The sequence below is a fragment of the Ostrea edulis genome, chromosome 5, assembly GCF_947568905.1.
Source record: "Ostrea edulis chromosome 5, xbOstEdul1.1, whole genome shotgun sequence".
Taxonomy (NCBI): domain Eukaryota; kingdom Metazoa; phylum Mollusca; class Bivalvia; order Ostreida; family Ostreidae; genus Ostrea; species Ostrea edulis.
Window position 1 is genome coordinate 54,079,089 of NC_079168.1, and position 21,597 is coordinate 54,100,685.

Consider the following 21,597-nt stretch of genomic DNA (forward strand, 5'->3'; position numbering starts at 1 on the left):
GGAAACATTATAGGTTTTAATGTTTATCGAAAGTTTGGCCATGGACTTGGAGATTTTCTCAGAATATCGAAAGTAGAATGCGTGTTATTTTTTCGAGTCATACTGTGGCAAGAGAAATTAATAGCAATTTATCACACAGGTTTAGAGTAGTCATTGGGGGCATTTTCCCAAGTTCCCAATTTGAATTTCGTTCCTTGTTCAGCATGTCCAAGAAAACGTCTCTTGAAACTAAAAGTACAAATGAAGATGACAGGGACGAGCTCATATCCGCCACAACCCCGTCCAGGAAGATTACCAGAAATGTGCATAACGAATCAGTGATATCTGACAGAGGTATTAAAGTAAAACCACTTTATCTTGATCAATCTTTAGAAGAGCAACCTTCAATCAGAGGTGCACATAACGGAATGACACCCAATAACCGGTGTAACCCTAAATTATTATATTTGAATTGTATACATAGGTAATAGAAAGGAGAAAGTTATGGATAGACCGGGAATCGAGCTTTTGATCCCTGCTTTATTGAGGTTGATGTTTAAAGAAATAATATCCGGTATCATTGACTTAAAATCCATAACCAAACAAATTCATACTTAGGTGTCTAATGATGTGTAATATTCATTATACAATTTTATAAATAAGATACTTTGAGTATATGAATGCAAGTATTATTCTGGGCATTTTAAGGCATCATTCCGGTTTTTATCCTGCCCTTCCGGTTTATTTATGTGCTGTTCATTCAGCTAATCAGATTTAGATCGTATGACTAGATAAACTGACTTGCAGTTTCATAAACGGCTGTAAACAGGGAAAATTATTTGTTTAAGTCCCTATAATCACATGTGAGTTGTTGAAATCCATTGTTTATAAGTTTGGATTATATTACCCGTACTCATGCTTGCATGAAACACTTAGTGCATGTCATATATATATATATATATCTATTCTCTTTAGAGAAGTGGACAGGCATACTAGCCTACATCCACATCTCTAAAATGCAAACCCTTCATGTTTTGATTCAGGAAAATGTGTAAATGCCAGAATCAGTGACTGGTGATTCAAGTTTTTTTTATGCTGTCATAAGTACATGAACAGTCTTCACAAAAACATTTAAAACTTGCTGGCCAGTCGGACCAGTGAATTGTCTGAATTTACTTGCCCACAGTGAAATTTACTGCCCCCCCCCCCCCCCCCCCCCCCAATTTTCATAGCACATATTTATCACATACGTTATGGAATGCATTGTAAAATTGTACAATTAATTTACTGAAACTATGGTTATTACTTATATTCATATCCACCCTAAGAAATCCTTTCTGTCGATACCAGAAAAACAACACTGTACGCGATATTTTCTCTCTCTTCGCCCGCAAACAACAAGACTACACATTCACATATTTTTCACAAACATGAAAACAGCCCGAGAGCACCTTAGGAAGTAGCCCGAGTTCTCTTCCAACATCAAATGTAAACGATTGATTAATTCTATGAACTATAGAAATTGCATAAAATGAGAGATAACTGCAATTGACAAAGTTCATTTTAATTGGACAATGCAATTAAGCAGCAATTAATTACCGGTACGCAATGCGATACAGAACGCGGCCATTTTTGTTGTTTCAACAAGTTGTTCTTTGAATATTCACGTGATCAACGTACAAGTTATCTTGACAAAATAGTTTACAAGTATAGTTACCGTTCTTTACTTTAAAGAAATAAACAAACCATGATGTCCAAACACTTACTTTAGGTGCTATTTATTGATTAATTTTTATTTTTATGGTAAATTTAAGCAAATAAGATGTTTAGAATATCTAAATCCAACATTAAATCTAATGTAACTAACAAAAAGTCTACAAGCCCATCGGACTTCCTGATTTTTTTATTTTCACTGACCCGACCCTAAAATTGACCGGCCTCAGTCTTCGGACCACTGAGTTTTCGTGAAGACTGCATGTATAGTCGGGGGAGGGGGGATGTTGTCTTGTCTTTTAACTTATAACCTTGCTCATAACTTTTAAATGGTGAGGTATAGAGCTCTCATATTTCATATACACCTTCCTTGTGATAAGACCTTACTTTCGTACGAGGGCGAGTCAATAAGTAACCAGCCTATCCCATTTCCGATTGACCGAGACGGTCACGATTTTCATGCCTTGTTTCATTACATGTTTTATACCTGGGTACAAAAATTGCACGTGTATCGAGTCATTCTTTAATAAGATATTGAAATTCAGAATGTCAAACATGGCTAGTGATGCAAAGGCATGCTTTCTATCTAATTTAAAAGTTGAGTACCGTACTATAATTCGCTACTTGTATTTAAAATGTGAAACAGGCAAGGAAATATACGGCGAGTTAGCTGATGTTTATGGGTCTTCTGCACCATCTTATGCTCAGGTTAAATTCTGGGTAGGGAAATTCAAACCTGGTAGAACGTCTTTAGAAGATGAAGCCTGGTCTGGACACCCACTGGATGCCAGGCGACGAAGAAATGTGTAAGAAAGTTCTGGATCTGGTATACTTTGATAAGCAAATTCAGGTGGAAGAAATAGCACAGGCATTAGGCATTTCACATGGTAGTGTTTCAACAATCTTACATGATCGTTTAGGTATGCGCAAGCTAACAGCCCGTTGGGTCCCCAAATCCCTTAGCAATGAGCAAATGGCAACCAGAGCATCAGTATGGAGCGCCTTGTTGAAGCGTTTTAGATCAAAAGATGATTTTCTTTTGCATCTGGTGACTGTAGATGAGACTTGGGTTCATTATCATGAGCCAGAGAATAAAGCTCAGTCATCAGTGGGTAGGGCCTGGGTCCCCAAGGCCAAAAATTTTTAAGATGCAACCATCTGCTGGCTAGGTGATGGCCACAGTACTGGGTATTTTGGGATGCTAAAGGCCTTATTATGTTGGACTTTTTACCCAAGAGAACTGCAATAACTGGAGTGTACAATGCAAACTTGCTAGACCAGCTGAGAACCGCCATCTGTGAAAAACGCCGAGGTACACTCTCTAAAAGTGTTTTGCTGCAATAGGACAACGCGGGAGTCCACACTTGCAAAGTTGCCATAAAGAATCTATATCACAAAATATGAATAACCTACTTTAAATAGTTCAGGAGATAGTTCAAGAAATATGTAATAGTATAGATTTACTTAAAAGTAGGTCAAACTCCAAGATCAGATGGTTAGAAACTTTGGTACAAAAGAAAACATTTTGTCAGAAGGAATGCATATATGAAGTAAGAGAGTCCAGCCCTATCACTCACCATTTAAAGGTTTGATATGAGTAATAACAAAGTTTTGAAATTTGGGTCTGTCTCTCTCTCCTCTCTCTCTTCTCTCTCTCTCTCTCTCTCTCTCTCTCTCTCTCTCTCTCTCTCTCTCTCTCTCTCTCTCTCTCTCTCTCTCTCTCTCTCTCATTACATATATATGCAAATTATGAAAGCCCTACCTTAAATAGTTCAGGAAATATTAAATAGGTTAGGTTTTTTTTTAAAGTTAGTAGGCCAAACTCCAAGGTCACATGGTTAAAACCTTTGGTACGAGGGTGAGTCAATAAGTAACCTTTCATTTGATACCATATTGTTTGAGCTTGTAACCTTGACCTTGCAGTTTGACAGATTTTATATATCTGATGGCTTAGGCCTTTCATTCCATACAAGGATCTGTGACTTTGATCTTCTCCAGAACATTAAGGTCATGTTAGTCATATAGGTGTTGAAGCATCCCCATGTTGTGTGAATTCAAGTTCGGTTGTGTTATGACCCTTTGGGTTTAGGTAGGGAGGGTTTCACAATGTGGTCCAAATTTTTCATGGAAATAAAGACTGCAAAAAATATTTTAAAAATCACAACAGCAGGGCCAAGGTGACTTGGGTAGGTGTTGTAGCCCATGGGCATCTTGTTTTGTTTGTCTGTCCATCGATATGAAATTGGAATTTAATATTAAGCTCATGCATTTATTGTTGAATGATCTACTTCTTCTGAAATACATTGTCTTCTAATTTTAGATAAGTTTCTGGAAATGTCAAAAGGAGATAAAAGAAAATTATACAAATGTGGCAAGAAATTCAAGCAACTAGATGATGTTCCAACTTGGTCAGAATTCTACAGTGAACACAAGGACAGGCTTAAAAAAGCAGGTTGTTAAAATTAAAATTTCAATCAATATTTTTACCCAAGATATTTAATTTCCTATAAGGACATTAACAGAAATAATATACATATATTAATAAGATGATTTACCTTGAATTACCAAATGGATGTATTTTGTAGTTTCAAAGAAGAGATTGAAAGTTTTGTATAAAGTTAATGAAGATATAAACCAGAGGGTGTCCATTTGGAAAGGGGACATAACCACCATAGAAATTGATGCCATTACTAATGCTGCCAATAGCTCTCTTCTAGGTGGTGGTGGAGGCAAGTATTTACTTAGATCTATTGATAGTAAGATTTCTTCAGTTGGCTTCCAATGCCATTGTTGGGGCCACAATAGAAATTTATTTCTTTATATTGGTAATTAAAGTAAATCATATATTAAGCATGGCTGCACATGCACCTTTCAAGGAGCTGCACAATATGAAGTTTTAAACTGTTTTTAGTGGATGGAGCCATTCATTCTGCTGCTGGTAAGAAATTGATAGCAGAGTGTGCTACCCTAAATGGATGTGATACAGGGGATGCCAAAATTACAGCTGGTAAGTGTGTGTACCGTATAAACTCGCCTATAAGTCGGTCCGCCTATAAGTCGGTTGTATTTTTTAAGGTTATTTTGTAGGAATTTGCCATTGATCCGCTTATAAGTCGGTACAATTTTTTGTCAGAATCGGTAGACAATTTCAAGTCAATGCTCTAGTGTTTTTACCCATGCTTCAAAAAATATTTTGAAAAATTAATAATTATGAGGTGCTCAATATCCAAGCCATATCTGTTTGGGGTTTAAACACAACCCTTGATCTATTATGGACGATGATCCCTTGTTTACCTACGCAATTAAGGTCTCCTCATTACCAGTACCTGACACCGTGTTTACTTAGTGGCACGCGCCTCGCGGTTATTGTGGGGTTCCAGTATAATTCAATGTATCAACAATAGAGTTTTTAAGAGTCACGAATGATGATCTAAATTATCTGTTAACAATATTCAATCTTTTATGAAATATATTTCAACCGGTATACATATGAATATTTCAATATTAAATTGGGTTCGTAATTCAATTTTACCGATAAACGATAGATTAGTTGAATTGAAAATATTAGTTACCGGTATGTAAATAACTTTTAACAAGATAAAAATATGTAAATACTTGTACTTTATACATAATTTTAAAATATATAAACAATACAATATGTCCAGATATTTGTGAACAATAATCATTTGTGTCCATGATAATCGTCGGAGTTGTTTAAAAAACACTACATTATGCCGCCTAGAAAAATACCAATCTTCATAAGACGCGCCTATAAGTCGGACATAGAGTTTTGGACCAAAACTTGACTCCCAAAAATCCGACTTATAGGCGAGTATATACGGTATGTACTGAAAAATTCAAATCTTAGTGTGGGTCATATTTTTATGCCCTTGTGACTAAAGTTAGGGCATTTTGTTTTTGTCCTCTTTGTCTATGTGAAACTTTAACCTTGCTCACAGCTTTTAAAATAAAATGATGAGAAATAGACTTGTCATATCATATGTGCATTCTATGTGATAAGACTTCATTTTATTATATACATGTAAGACGCTCCATAAATGTTTTTATTATTATATTCACCCCAAATAAAACATTGATGCACTTAAGTTTTAACAGTACATATAGAGCACTTTTTACAATACTTCTCATTACCAGCTCGTTGGAGTTATCGCGCTTTGATGACTCTTGTGCGTCATTGGTAAGAAATTGCACAAATCTCGCGAGCAAGTGCGAGATTACTGGGACATAAACGGAACGAAAGGTACATAGCACCCCACCCCCTTTTTTAAGAGTTAAAATACATGGTGTAATTTTAAATAAAATTACCATTAGTCAAACTGCATTTTTCAAATATTCTAACACTATCTTATTAAAGATGTTACATGTTTCTTAATTAAACTCCACCACACCGATTTAAAAAATTTCAAACAACGATGTTCTCTGGACATCCAAGTCCATCAATATTTTGTAATTTTCAAATTAGCTTAGATGCAGTTTGAAAACGCATTAGGTGTGTTAATTAGTGTTATAAACGTCTTTAAAAATGCAGTGTGGCACATACATGTATACAACTTGTTCTAAAATATGGAGATTTACGGGGGGGGGGGGTACGATTACAAAGTCCATGCCATATGAACCTGTCCTAATTGTATGATAAAATAGAATATCTTCATAGTCTGACAGAATAACTTTAAAAGCATATTAATCACATTAATTACAAGAAAATTTCTTGTGTTGGATGTGCATATAGGTTTTCCCCCTCACAGTTCTTGCGATTGATGCTTTATATCGGCACGGTCAGATTTGGCAAATTTAGTAGCTTCTCTCCCTCATATAGTTTAATAAGATCGTCTGTTTTCTTTTAAGAATAATCAATTCCTAAATTTGACTTTAGAATTTTAATCAGTGTTGTGGTTTGCAGTCATTTATAATATGTATTCGATACCATAATTCATATTACGTATGCCTAAGTAATGTATTCACATTATGTTGTCCCGGTAGCACGACTTTACGTGCCTTTAATTTGAAGAGTTCCACTAATGGAAATGATAAGTATTGTGAAGTAATTTTTGTAAAGCTGAGAATAACACATCTTTTACTGCAGAAAGGGTATCAACAGTAATTTTTTTATACCATTGTTTCTTGCCTTTCAATAAACCGCATTTGATGTTTTCTGATTTTGTAACAGTTTTCACTACTGTGATTTGGATTGTTAGCTGGATTTAAAAAATTGAAACTCAAGAGATTTTATGAGTCATATTTTCCCCTCATAGCATATGATAGGGTATGGAGTGTGAAATCAGAGATATGTTAGAATATATATGCTATATAGTCATTGTACCCGTAGATATGGTCAAAACCTTAAAAATATGATGCAATCTTTAAAAAAAGATTTCTTTACTCATTGACTCATCTAACAGACAAGCTGTGTATAGTAATTATAAACAAGGATGCCTTTACCAGAATTGTGAAATTCATGACCCCAGAGTCAAGGGTTCTGGTAGTTTGGTTCATATAGTCGAATGCATTATTTCTTTAAATCTTCTCCCTAATTCCCTGACAACAGACAATGAAACTGGTTACAAAGAATAATAATGATTATTATCACCTTGTTCATTTTAGCTGTCCATCATAGAGTTGTGGCATGAAGAGTTTACATTTTGACTATTAGGGCCCATGGACCTCATATTTTAGATAACATTTCAGTCATCCATATTATTCATTTGTTTGACATATATGCCGCTTTGATGCATATGAATTTTTTTAAGCTTACTAAGGTGCTTGAATGTATATAATACAAACTAAACAGTAATGAGTATCAGATATAATGCATGTATAAAGAAAGCTAATGACTGTCAATTTCATTTGTAGGTTACAAGCTACCAGATATAATGCATGTACAATGTGTAAAGAAAGCTAACGACTGTCGATTTCATTTGTACAATGTGTAAAGAAAGCTAACGACTGTCGATTTCATTTGTAGGTTACAAGCTACCAGCAAAATGTAAGAGCATTTCTCTTTTCAAATTAAAGTGAAACACAGTGAAAGATCTTGAAGGAAATTTTCGAACATTTAGGATTTTGTTTATTACAGATGTTATACATACAGTTGGTCCCATTGGAGAGAAGAAGGAATTGTTATCAAGAGCTTATTCATCAGTGCTTAATCTCGTAAAGGAAAACAAGCTGGTCTCCGTTGTAAGAATTTTTTAGCAAATTAGATGATATTTTTTTTGTTTCCAAACACTGTATTATTAGTTACATAGTCTGTAGTGGACCTAATGTGGTTTATACATGGTCAGTAAAGAGCGAAGCTTGAGCCCCATATGGAATTTACTTACCATGTATAAACCATATTAGATCAACTACAAACCATGCAACGAATATATCTTACCGACTGCCTTTTTCAAATAGCAAATGAGAAATAAAATCAGCAATCAGTAGGGATGCACTGTGATCTGAAACTACTATGACATCACACACAAGTGATGGGAAAAACTTGCTTTTGTATTTGCATTCAATGTTTTCCTTAGTTTTCGCATTCAGTTTTAACAGTTGGAAATTTGTTTCTTTGACCAAAGTTTTCAATGTATCGGGATATTTTTTTCCCTGCAATACATAGCCCTATCCAATTGTAGATATTCTGAGCTCAAGACAGATATTTATCATTCCACAAAGCAATGTTTGGTGACTTTTTCTTCAATCTTGCTTTCAGGCTATCCCTTGTATATCGACAGGAATATATGGTAAGCAGTTCTGTAAACATCAATCACTGTAGAATATTTAGGGCTACATGTTGAAATATCAATTTCATGTATTATTCTACATTTTGAAAGAAATGAACTATGTCTTCTAACTTTAATATCTGAAATCTTTCAGGATATCCTAATGAACAGGCATGCCTTGTTGCGCTGAAAACTGTTCGGGACTTTCTTGAAAAGGATAATATCTATCGTGATGTAAGTGAATTCAGAGTCCTTGCTACAAAGTTTCACAGTGTATATGTCCTGTGAATTTTCATTAAACGTTCGACATTTTTGATTTGGAAATTGTGGCAATACAGTAAAACTCGTTTACAGTCCATTCCTTGGGTCCTATGAATTTACTTAGTTACTCATATAGTGAATTGTTTCGAAAACTTATTATGAATTGAGTATGTAATAAGCAAATTACAAAAAAACAATACAAAATACATGCAATTACTTACATTCTTTTATTAGTGCAGAATTTCACTTTTGAGGACATAATACGGGACTTTCAAGATACGGATCCAATCTGATTTTTGTCGCGCATTGAATGTAATTTGTAGGGCATGTCACTTCCGGATTACAATAACAACTAAGTAAACAAGCATGGAATACTTCAATTGCTATCAAATTACTATATTAAAATGCTATTTTTCAAAGAAAGGAATCAGTACAACCATTTTATAAGAAAATGCATTTGATTATGTGAGTTGGCGAGGAAAACAAATCTAGGGAATATCTTGAGGATATCGGTAAAACTTCACGCCTTCCATCCAAGGATACGCATCTAAATGTGCCTTTTTCCTTCCATCTAATTTACACCCAGGTACTCAGCACCAATAATGACTTGAATCGTCATCGTGACCGTCTGCTAGCGAAACACCAGTTGCGTCGATGTCAACTTTGCCCTACAATTGCTTACTATCACGTGACTGTATTGTTTAAATGTCAAGTTTAATCGGTCGTTTCAGCACATCCCGAAAGTTCCGTATTGACAGAAGTTATGGAAATTTGTACTGCTTACTGCTATATATTCTTTATGTGCAGGATTTCGAAATCAGTTTTTTATTCAATATTACAAACCTGATCAAAATAAGCCTACCATACAGAAATAGTTGTTTAGTATAACTGTAAAACAAATGTTAGCTTATATATGTTGTTAAATGAACATTGGTTTGGATTTGAAAACATCACCTGTCCCAGTCTTGGGCATAATTATTGACTTTTTTCAGCAGACTATTCTGCCCCTTGTAGAATAACATTGACATTTCCATAGGTATTTCAGTTGATGATTATTAATAAATAGATATCATTGATTATGCATGGTTTCTAACAGAGGAATTAGTATTTGAAATGTTAGCTGTGAGGAATGTCTGATGATTAAAATGAAGTAAAAACCATCCAAAAAAATGTTGTAGATAGATTATACGTCTAAATAAAAACGATTCTTTAAGAAAAAGAATTCTGTTAACTGGGTCCCAAACTCCCAATACAATGTTTTAATGCATTTTGGGAATGAAAATTTGTTCATTACATCCTTAAATTCAATGTATCTAAATTTATTATAACCAATTTCTGTTAATAAAGAAATATGAAGGATGCTGCTGGGATGAAACAAAACTTTGTTATATCTGTAAATTTGATGTATTAGTGTTTATACTAAACGAGTTTTATTGTAGCAGGAAAACACAGGCACTTGTTTCTGTAAATAACCCACAACCTCTGTATTATTAGTATACACAGGAAAACACAGGCACTTGTCTCTGTAAATAACCTACGACCTCTGTATTATTAGTATACACAAAAAAACGCAGGCACTTGTCTCTGTAAATAACTTACGACCTCTGTATTATTAGTATACACAGGAAAACGCAGGCACTTGTGTCTGTAAATAACCTACGACCTCTGTATTATTAGTATACACAGGAAAATGCAGGCACTTGTCTCTGTAAATAACCTACGACCTCTGTATTATTAGTATACACAGGAAAACGCAGGCACTTGTCTCTGTAAATAACCTACGACCTCTGTATTATTAGTATACACAGGAAAACACAGGCACTTGTCTCTGTAAATAACCTACGACCTCTGTATTATTAGTATACACAGGCACTTGTTTCTGTAAATAACGTACGACCTCTGTATTATTAGTATACACAGGAAAACACAGGCACTTGTGTCTGTAAATAACCTACGACCTCTGTATTATTAGTATACACAGGAAAACACAGGCACTTGTGTCTGTAAATAACCTACGACCTCTGTATTATTAGTATACACAGGAAAACGCAGGCACTTGTCTCTGTAAATAACCTACGACCTCTGTATTATTAGTATACACAAAAAAACGCAGGCACTTGTCTCTGTAAATAACTTACGACCTCTGTATTATTAGTATACACAGGAAAACGCAGGCACTTGTGTCTGTAAATAACCTACGACCTCTGTATTATTAGTATACACAGGAAAATGCAGGCACTTGTCTCTGTAAATAACCTACGACCTCTGTATTATTAGTATACACAGGAAAACACAGGCACTTGTCTCTGTAAATAACCTACGACCTCTGTATTATTAGTATACACAGGAAAACACAGGCACTTGTCTCTGTAAATAACCTACGACCTCTGTATTATTAGTATACACAGGAAAACACAGGCACTTGTCTCTGTAAATAACTTACGACCTCTGTATTATTAGTATACACAGGAAAACACAGGCACTTGTTTCTGTAAATAACCTACGACCTCTGTATTATTAGTATACAGAAGTCATAAGTTATTTACAGAAACAGGTGCCTGTGCAGGAAACTATTACATGTAATGGGGAAATGGCAATGAATCAAGAGGCGATGATTTGAAATACTTGAATTATGTACATGTAGGTAGATGTGAGCATGTGCTTTTAGCATTACTGGTCTACCTTTGGAGTAAATCAGTACCACAGGCACTCAACATTTTAGATATATATAATAAAAAACATTGTCTTCCTGTAAACAAACTATTCATAGTTCATAGTTTGTTCACAGGAAGACCATTTTTTTTATTACCGGGTATATATATTTAAAATGTCAAGTGCCTGTGATAAGTGCAACCATTATGAAAGCAACACATAATCAGCTCAGCAGGCTGTTCACTAATTAAGAGATACATTCCGGAAAAAAAGAGAAAATGAGCTTGAGGAATTGATTTCATTTCAAAATAAGCTATATTTCAAAATAACTGATTTCTGTGTTGAGGGAATAAGCTGCAAATTTATTATTAGGGTTGCATTGTGTCTACATTCTTGCATCCAGAAAAATTGCATTGGACATGAACCATATAAAGAATGTTATTCCAGATTTTGGTCATACACTTACTACAGAGGTTGTGGGTAGGATAAGGAAGACGCCCTGTAGCCTTGTCAATTTCTGAGTTAAACAGATTTTAGGTCAAGGTCACAGTCAGTAATGACATGTACAGAGTAATAGGTTTTAGTTTCCTACTTTCTGTATGATAATAAGTAGGGAATTGATGTGGGTCAAGGTCATGTAATCTCAGTAATTATGTATTTTAAAAATATTTTTAGGACAGAAAAAATACCAATGGAACTTTACATATTGTAGGTTGGAAGGAAAATATGCCTATTGATTTCTGGTTGAAAGGTTGGGGTATAGTAATGAAATGTAATCAAAATTTTATCATGTGATATGATTCAGTGATTCTCGATGAACAGTGATTGGTTGAGAGGGGGTGCTCCTATTCAAAGTGCCTTTTTAGCTCACCTGAGCTAAAAGATCAAGTGGGCTTTCCGGCGTCCATCCGTCCGTCAGTCTGTCCATCTGTAATCTTTTAACATTTTTGACTTCTTCTCAAAAACCACTGACCCAATTTCAACCAAAGTTGGCACAAAGCATCCTTAGGTAAAGGGAATTCTAAATTGTTAAAATAAAGGGCCAGGCCACCTTCCAAGGGGAGATAATCAAGAAAAGGTAAAAATAGAGAAGGGTCATTAAAAAATCTTCTTCTCAAGAATCACTGGGCCAGAAAAGATGAAATTTATAGATAAACCTTATTAGGTAGTGCAGATTCTAAACTGTTAAAATCATGTCCCCCGGGGGTCAGATGGGGCCACAATAGGGGATCAAAGTTTTACATACAAATATATAGGAAAAATCTTTAAAAATCTTCTTCTCAAGAACCACTGAGCCAGAAAAGCTGAGATTTATATGACAGCTTCCTGATATAATGCAGAATCTCGTTTGTTAAAATCGTGGCCCCTGGAGGTAGGATGGGGCCACAAGGGGGATCAAAGTTTTACATACAAATATATAGGAAAAATCTTTAAAAATCTTCTCAAGAACCACTGAGCCAGAAAAGCTGAGATTTATATGAAAGCTTCCTGATATAGTGCAGATTCAAGTTTGTTAAAATGATGGCCCCCGGGGTTAGGATGGGGCCACAATAGGGGATCAAAGTTTTACATACAAATATATAGAGGAAATCTTTAAAAATCTTCTTCTCAAGAACCGCTGGGCCAGAAAAGCTGATATTTACATGAAAGCTTTCTGACATAATGCAGATTCAAGTTTGTTAAAATGATGGCCCCCGGGGTTAGGATGGGGCCACAATAGGGGATCAAAGTTTTACATACAAATATATAGGAAAAATCTTTAAAAATCTTCTTCTCAAGAACCATTGGGCCAAAGAAGTTCACATTTACATGAAAGCTTTCTGACATAGTGTAGATTCAAGTTTGCAAAAACCATGGCCTCCAGGGGTAGGTTGGGGCCATAATAGGGACTACGGTTTTACATGCAAATATACATGGAAAGTCTTCTGATGTTGACCAAGGTGACTCAGGTGAGCGATGTGGCCCATGGGCCTCTTGTTTAAAATTTTATTATTATTTTTTTTGAAAATTGCTTTTTATTGACATCATTTCCAGCTAACATTTCAGCATTTTATTATACAAGGATTGTATGTTTGAGCGATAGTAGATGAACATGTATATTATGATAGGATTATATCATTGACAGAATTTGGATATTTTGTAAGTAGCATGCTATTGATTTTATAACTTTAGCTATGAAGAATATTGGACACTTAGTAAAGATTACATGGTATACTTGCATCTATCCATCTGCATGGAGTTGCACTTCAACAATAGAGCACCTGCAATATATATCATGCATTTTTAAAAATTATATATATTGTTATATATTCTACTTTCATTTCTGCCAGATTCCCAGCCTTTAAAATAGACATAATGTATATATCAAGATTCATAAACACATTGTGCATTCATGAGGAATTTTCTTTCATTATCAGTGGCGGATTTAGAGACGCCCCTCCTTTTTGCCACAAATTTATAAGGCATTACTGGCATATAGAGATGAAATTTACAGATTTGGCACCCAAATTACTGAATGTTTTGGCTAGTACTGGTACTTGACTTTCACATGTGCCCCCCCCCCCCCCCCCCCCCCCCTTCACAAATCCTGGATCCGCCACTGATAAAGATATTGAAGGCAAAAACATTGGAAATGGAAATGTTAAAAAGTTATACACTATGATTGTGGCAATTTTTTTCAGATTGAGAGAGTGATTTTCTGTCTCTTTATGCCAAAAGATGTTGCTATCTATGAAGAACAGATGCAGGTTTATTTTCCAATTGCAGATTCTGCACATGAAGGTAGGAATGCAGTTGTATAGTAAATTAATTATTGTTATATAACAGTGAACTTAGTACTAGGTCCATGTATAATATTGCAGCATTGAGAATACACGTACTTAGTACCCCTTACACTAGGTACAGTACCCGCAACGTTATTCTTAACATGATGAACAATAGAACATGATACACGCACGATACAATAGGATGCACGCACGATACGATAGGATACACGGTAAACCTGATAAACGCAAAACATGATAAACGATCTTCACGATAGACCTGAAAAACGCAAAACACGATAAACGATCTTCACGATAAACGAAAAACCTGATAGAAATGTAAATTTAGAAGCAATTTAGACAAAACGAAATTTTGATACCTACAACATAATTACATTATGTTAATAACAATATTGAAGGATTTCAATATTCATTATGTACCTAAAACGTATAATTTCTTTAATCCACTGTCGTACTGTTTTGTTTAAATATTTTTAATTCTGTTTGTTTTTTTACGCCATCACAGCTAAAATAAGAAAACTAAACTATATACGGTTTTTAATTCATTATTTGATATCTATATGAATTTTCTCAGCCAATGATTTTAAAACTTGTATTTTTATCACCTAATGTAATCTAATCTCTGTTGGTGTTAATTACAAATAATTTTTTCTAGACAAACATATATTTATGAACTTCAGATGAAGGAGATTTAAGATTTACTGTCCGGCAAACCACGTACTGCCTACTTTCCAGACTACTTGGAATGAAATTGTGATAAATTTTCACCCCTCTGAACAGACAAATTGCTCTTCTTCTGCCTTAAAATCGACAGCTTTATGTTCTTCTTCAAATATGCTGTCTTTCCTTGATTCCTAAAAATAGCTTCTTTCACAAAATGATTAAAGCTTTCGGAAAGTATCGTATTTTTTCATCAGATCTAATATACGATCTCGATAGTTTCTTAAGCTACACGGTAAACGATTTTCATGATAAACGGAAAACCTGATACACGTAAAACATGATACACGATAGACCTGATAAATGCAAAACATGATGGAAAACCAGATAAACGCAATACACGATACGATAGGGTACACGCACGATATGATAGGATACAATAGGAATGTCAAGAATAACATTGCGGGTACTGTACCAGATGAATTTAGAAAAACACATTTCGATACACAATTTCTGAGATGTTAGCTCTTTTGATGGTCATGGAACATTTAATACCCCTGTGGATGCTTGTCCGAGTACAGAATGTACAGATATTGTTGTATCTAGGCGTAATATATTATGAATTGTTAATGTAGAAGCAGAAAAGTCATAAAAAAAGTGTTTACTGTTTAAAGGACATGTGTGATGTTTCTCAATGATATTTAATTTTTCGTGACATTTCACAAATGACTCACTTGCATTCTATCCTGTTTCTACAAAAAAATCTTGGGAGTATATTACCGTGGCTGTTTTAGAGTTAACATACATGTGTATTTTAATTGTTCCTGGTTTTTGTAAATAAAAATGTAAAGTTAGCTCTAATGTATTATAGCAAGTTATATAAATGAACATTACTGTAGCAAAGAAGGAGAGAAAAATCTTGTTCCAATCAGGTATCAAACCCAGGACCTTTGCATTACTAGTAGGTGATCCAACCACAGAGCTACTCATGCCAATATACAAAGTGTTTTGATATTGCTACAATGTAAAAGTTAAACCTCATTTTGGAATTATTCAAGAACTCTTCATATGGAGATGACTTGATGATTTAAGAGTAGATGTCAGAAACATTGTATATGTCCTTAAATTGACCAACTAAAGAAATAAATTTCAATTTTGAAAATACATCAGGGTATGAACTGGGACACTTCACGTCCACAGGCACCTGAAGTATGGATGTTACTTACCCCCTCCCCCCTTTTTTTCCGATAATATTTTTTTCGGTGGCAATAATTTCTCTGAAATGTGTGAATTCCTGGTCTATCTCATCCCTCTTTCGATTCATGTAATCGTTTCACGCTTTTTGTAAGCTTTAGAGATTGGCCTTCTACCGGTATAATAAAATACATAAAGTATGAAACAAAAATTTGTAAGCAAACAAGGAGTCCCTGTTTCGGAGCACATTTTCCAAGTAATTGCAATGTTACCCAAGGAATTTTGGTGAGCGGCAGGTCAGGGAGATGTCATACTACAAGTCTCTTCAACTCAAAACCCATCTCATCTCTTATTTGACAAAATCTTGCGTGCATTGATCGTGCAGGGCCTCAATTCTTCCACTGACAGCCAAAAAGGAGGTCACAGAGTACGAATTTATAATGTGTCGTGTATATATACAAATATATAAGAAAAATCTTTAAAAATCTTCTCAAGAACCACAGAGCCAGAAAAGCTGAGATTTACATGAAAGGTTCCTGACATAATGCAGATTCAAGTTTGTCAAAATCATGGCCCCCGGGGATAGGATGGGGCGACAAGAGGGCATCAAAGTTTTGCATACAAATATATAGGGAAAATCTTTAAAAATATTCTTCTCAAAAACTACTGGGCCAGGAAAGTGGAAATTTACAATGAAATCTTCCTGACATATGCAGATTCAAGTTTGTAAAAATCATGGCCCCTGGGAGTATGATGGGACCACAATAGGGGATCAATTTTTACATAGGAATATGTAGGGGAAATCATTAAAAATCTTCTTCTGAAAAATCACTGGGCCAGAAAAGTTTACATTCACATGAAAGCTCCCTGACCTAGTCCAGATTCAATTTTGAAAAAAATCATGACCTCCGGAAGTAGGTTGGGATCAAAATAGGGATCAAAGTTTTACATGTGAATATATAGGAAAAATCTTTAGATATGAGCCAAGTTAACTCAGGTGAGCAATGTGACCCATGGGCCTCTTGTTCAAATTTTACATTCTACTTTCATTTCTCATGGAATTTCAGCCGTTAAAATACAGGTATTATATTTATTTCTCCCCTCTTTCAGGGGGAGACACTTTCCATCTGTCTGTCTGTCACAAAATCTTGTGAACACTTCTCCTCCTATATGGGTTATCTGTTTGACTTGAAAACTTTGTACAATGGTTTATTGCCATTTGTAGATGTGCATATTGTAGGGAAAGGAGGATCCAATTATTTTCCTAAAAGTTATAGTGGATTTCAGAGGGGTGGAGGATGTAAAATAGTTTGTGCACTTTTCCTATATGGCTTATCTGATAGATTTGAAAGTTTGTACAATGCTTCATTGCCATATGTAGATGTGCATATTTGTGGGATGGGAGGATCCAATTATATTTGTAAAAGTTATAGTGGATCTAAGAGGGATGGAGGATATAAAATAGCTTGTGAACACTTCTACTATATGGCTTATCTGATATATTTGAAAGTTTGTACAATGCTTCATTGTCATTGTCGGGGCAGGAGGATCCAATTATTGAAGTATTGCTGAAACGATTCACAGAAATATTGATACATTCCAATATAAATGCTAGATTCAATGTTCGATTCATTGCCTTGATTTTCAATTCGATACATTTATTACAATTTGGTTAAGTAAAACACATCAGGCTTGGCATGTACTTATTATTTTTACCTGCATGATGAGGGACAAAATAGAGTAAAAAACTTTCAGACTGTTGTTTGCGTTGAGTCTTAGGAAAATAACTTTATCAGTTTAAACTACAGAGCCAAAGAGCCAACAAGCATCTTATCGTTTGGCGATTTGGAAACATTTTGGTTTTAAAATTATGATTCTGAATCTTGGTAATTAATTTTTCTTCAATGTTATTGGTTTCTTCTGTAAATTGTATCGTATTGAAAGTATTGAATCGTGGAATAAGTATTGCAATATGTATTGAATCGTGAAGGAGGCGTATCATTTCGGCCCCATTTGTAATTATTATACCCTTGTTGTGGGGGGTATACTGGAATCGGGTTGTCCGTCTGTCTGTCTGTCCGTCCGTCCGTCTGTAGACGCAATGGTTTCCGGACTCTAAAGCATTATCCTTTCCACCTACCATCACCATATCATATATATGGACTACCCATGAGATGAAGATGTTCCCTATCGATTTTGGGGTCAAAAGGTCAAAGGTCAAGCGCACTGGACATCGAAGTAGCAATATGGTTTCCGGGCTCTAAAGCGTTATCCTTTCCACCTACAGTCACCATATCATACATATGGACTACCCATGGGATGAAGATGTTCCCTATCGATTTTGGGGTCAAAAGGTCAAGCGCACTGGACATCGAAGTAGCAATATGGTTTCCGGGCTCTAAAGCGTTATCCTTTCCACCTACAGTCACCATATCATACATATGGACTACCCATGGGATGAAGATGTTCCCTATCGATTTTGGGGTCAAAAGGTCAAAGGTCACACGCACTGGACATCGAAGTAGCAATATGGTTCGGTTTGTCATGCCATTTGTTTTTTACACTCAGAAAAGAGGTAGTTTATACCTATTACCAACACCCTTTGGGAGATTGGGGTAAGCAGGGGGTTTTCTTAGTGAGCATTGCTCACAGTACCTCTTGTTATCTATGCTGTGATAAACATTGTACCCACCACATGTGTATAGAAGTAACTTTTTTTTCTCACATTATCACCAGTGTGAGATCGACTTTACCCATGTGAAACAGTCATGTGAGATTTTTCTGTCATTTGATTGTGACGTCATATATTTTCTATGATTTACGTTACACGGTGAAGATTTATGTTACACGGTGAAGCAAAAATATTTTGCATTGTTATCTTTAAATTTTAATGTAGTATAGCTTTCTGGTGGACAACCTTGGGTTTTTTAGTTTACACTTACAGTGTAAACCATTTTCGGATACGCTCTTTCTGCCTATCTAATTAGTTTTTGCATCGAAGTTCAAATGAGGATTTTGATAATTTAGAATTTTCTCAAAGCTCCTAAATTTATGCACTAAACTGTAGGTAAAATGTGAGAAAAATAATCCTTCATTATTAACTCGTGTGGGGTAGGGAAATTCCACCTCTGGAACAAGATTCGCTGTCTAGGACTCGGCGAAGCCTCGTCCTAGACTGCGAATCTTGTCCCCTCGGTGGAATTTCCCTATCCCACACTCGTACTAATGAAGGATTCTATTATTCTCACATTATCACCAGTGTGAGATCGACTTCACCCATGTGAGACAGCTATGTGAGATTTTTCTGTCTCACACTGCTGCGATGTCATTTGATTGTGATGTCATATATTTTCTATGATATACGTTACACGGTGAATATTTACGCTACAAGGTGAAGTAAAAATATTTGCATTGTTATCTTTAAATTTTAATGTAGTATAGCTTTCTGGTGGACAACCTTGGGTTTTTTAGTTTACACTTACAGTGTAAACCATTTTCGGGTATGCTCTTTCTGCCTATCTAATTAGTTTTTGCATCGAAGTTCAAATGAGGATTTTGATAATTTAGAATTTTCTCAAAGCTCCTAAATTTATGCACTAAACTTTAGGTAAAATGTGAGAAAAATAATCCTTCATTATTTACTCGTGTGGGATAGGGAAATTCCACCTCTGGAACAAGTTTCGCAAAGCCTCGTCCTAGACTGCGAATCTTGTCCCCTCGGTGGAATTTCCCTATCCCACACTCGTACTAATGAAGGATTCTATTAGTCTCTCTGCATGGAAGAGTTCAACATTGGACAAGTAGAATTGTACATTATGATGCCTTAATCAATTCACTAAAATGGAATGAGATGGTAATTTTTTTTCTTTCGAAAGGTGATAAAGTAGACATTGAGATGGAGAATATGGAAGACAGAAAAGTGAATAAAAAGAAAGCAGATGAGACGGAAAAGGTGAAAGAGGAGAAAATGGAAATGGAAAGAAAAGAAGAAGAACCAAAAATGGAAGTTGAAGAGGAATTTAAAAAGGATACAGGAGAGGAACATATGGAAACTGAAGGAAAGGAGGTTGAATCGGAACAGAGAGATGCACAGTTGAAAATGGCTTCTAAGGATGAAGCATTAACAACGGAGAGAGAAATGGATACTTCTGAAGATAATAAAAGTGAATCTGTTGAAAAAACTGATTGTACATCAGATGTAAGTGTTCAAACAAAAAACAAAATATCAAATAATACAGATAAGAAAAGGGACGCAAGCCCAGAGAAGAAAGACAAGCAGAAGACAGGAAAACAAGTAGTCTCCAATAAACCAATCAAAAGCTCAAAGACTGATGATAAATCGGGAGTTAAGGAGCAATCTGCATCTGTAGAGGGAAGTGGAGATGAGATTCTACCATCTGCGCCACTTACAAGGAAGACTCTCAGAGATTCTGACACTTCTGATTTACATCCACAAGTGAAGAAACAGGCTAAGATTTAGGTTTACTTCCCTTTCCATGCCTGTTTCGTTACATATAAATCTACTGTTGTTACAGTTTACATGTACATTTTCTGTTAAAGAGATATAATTGAGTTTACACAGTTAATTCAATAGCTTTATCATGCATTGTCAAGTAAATTCCAAGTTTGGTAATTTATTGCATGAATTAAAAAAGAAGAAAAAAAAGTTAGTGTAATGGTCTTTCATGCATTGGCTATCAAATATTTTGTGATGTTAAAAATATTAAAATACTTACAAATCTGTCTTGAGTTTATTCCTTTATTAACATGATAAATTCTCAAATGGAAATTATAGAAACTATGAATAAGGAAACTAATAAATATGGAAGAAATTAAATTTGCTATAGGTCTGTGGTATATATCTAGCTTTGTGTGTTATGCATGTGAGCAGAGATGTGTACTGTCATGCAGGGTTGTGTTTGAGCCATGAAAGAAAATATTTGTCCCCCCAGGCCATCAGTTAGCAAGTGAACAAGCTTAATTGTGCTTTTTGCAGTGGGTTTTTAAAAAAAAATATATATATATTCCAGTTTTGGTAACAGCTCATAAGAGTTGGGCTAATAGACACCCCCCTCCCCCAATAGCTGCAAGGATGAGGAGTTGTTCTCCGTATGCTAGCCTGGTTAACCTCGGCAGCTATAAGTTATGTCGAAATGATTAGGCAGTTGTCGGATGCAACAACTGGTAGTTGCACAATATATTTTTCTCCTATACTAAGTCCAAGATGCAGTAGTCATTTAAAATAATGAATTTAAAATGTTTATCATGAAAAATTATGCATTTGTAGCTGTTCATTTATAAATTAATGTATTTTAAAAATGCTGATTCAAAATCATACCACACCATCATATCTTTGAATAACTTGGTAAAACTATGGCAAATGAATTAAATTTGCTTGAAATCATATATTAAACAGACAGCTCTGATTTGATGTACAAACATATTGTTAAAAAATAGGGGATTCAGCACTCTATGATACAAATACAACAAAAAGTGATGAAACTATAAAGATTAGAAAAATGTTTTGGATGAAATGCAATAGGCCTGTAGTTACATGATGATATGATGTATACAAAATATCGTTGAGTTCTTGCACACTATGAGGTGCTGTTTTAATATTTTTGAGGTAT

At 35.1% G+C, this 21,597-nt stretch overlaps 1 protein-coding gene across 1 annotated transcript; it reads left to right on the forward strand.

The window, feature by feature from the left end:
• The first annotated feature begins 24 nt into the window (after positions 1–24).
• On the forward strand, positions 25–20,710 carry LOC125649195 (ADP-ribose glycohydrolase MACROD2-like). Its single transcript, XM_048876488.2, has 10 exons — positions 25–333; positions 4,013–4,144; positions 4,278–4,421; positions 4,604–4,699; positions 7,676–7,696; positions 7,787–7,890; positions 8,408–8,438; positions 8,572–8,651; positions 14,012–14,111; positions 19,843–20,710. Exons 1-10 carry the CDS (start codon positions 78–80, stop codon positions 20,445–20,447), a joined length of 1,569 nt encoding a protein of 522 aa, XP_048732445.2. The 5' UTR covers positions 25–77; the 3' UTR covers positions 20,448–20,710.
• The last annotated feature ends 887 nt before the right edge of the window (positions 20,711–21,597 follow it).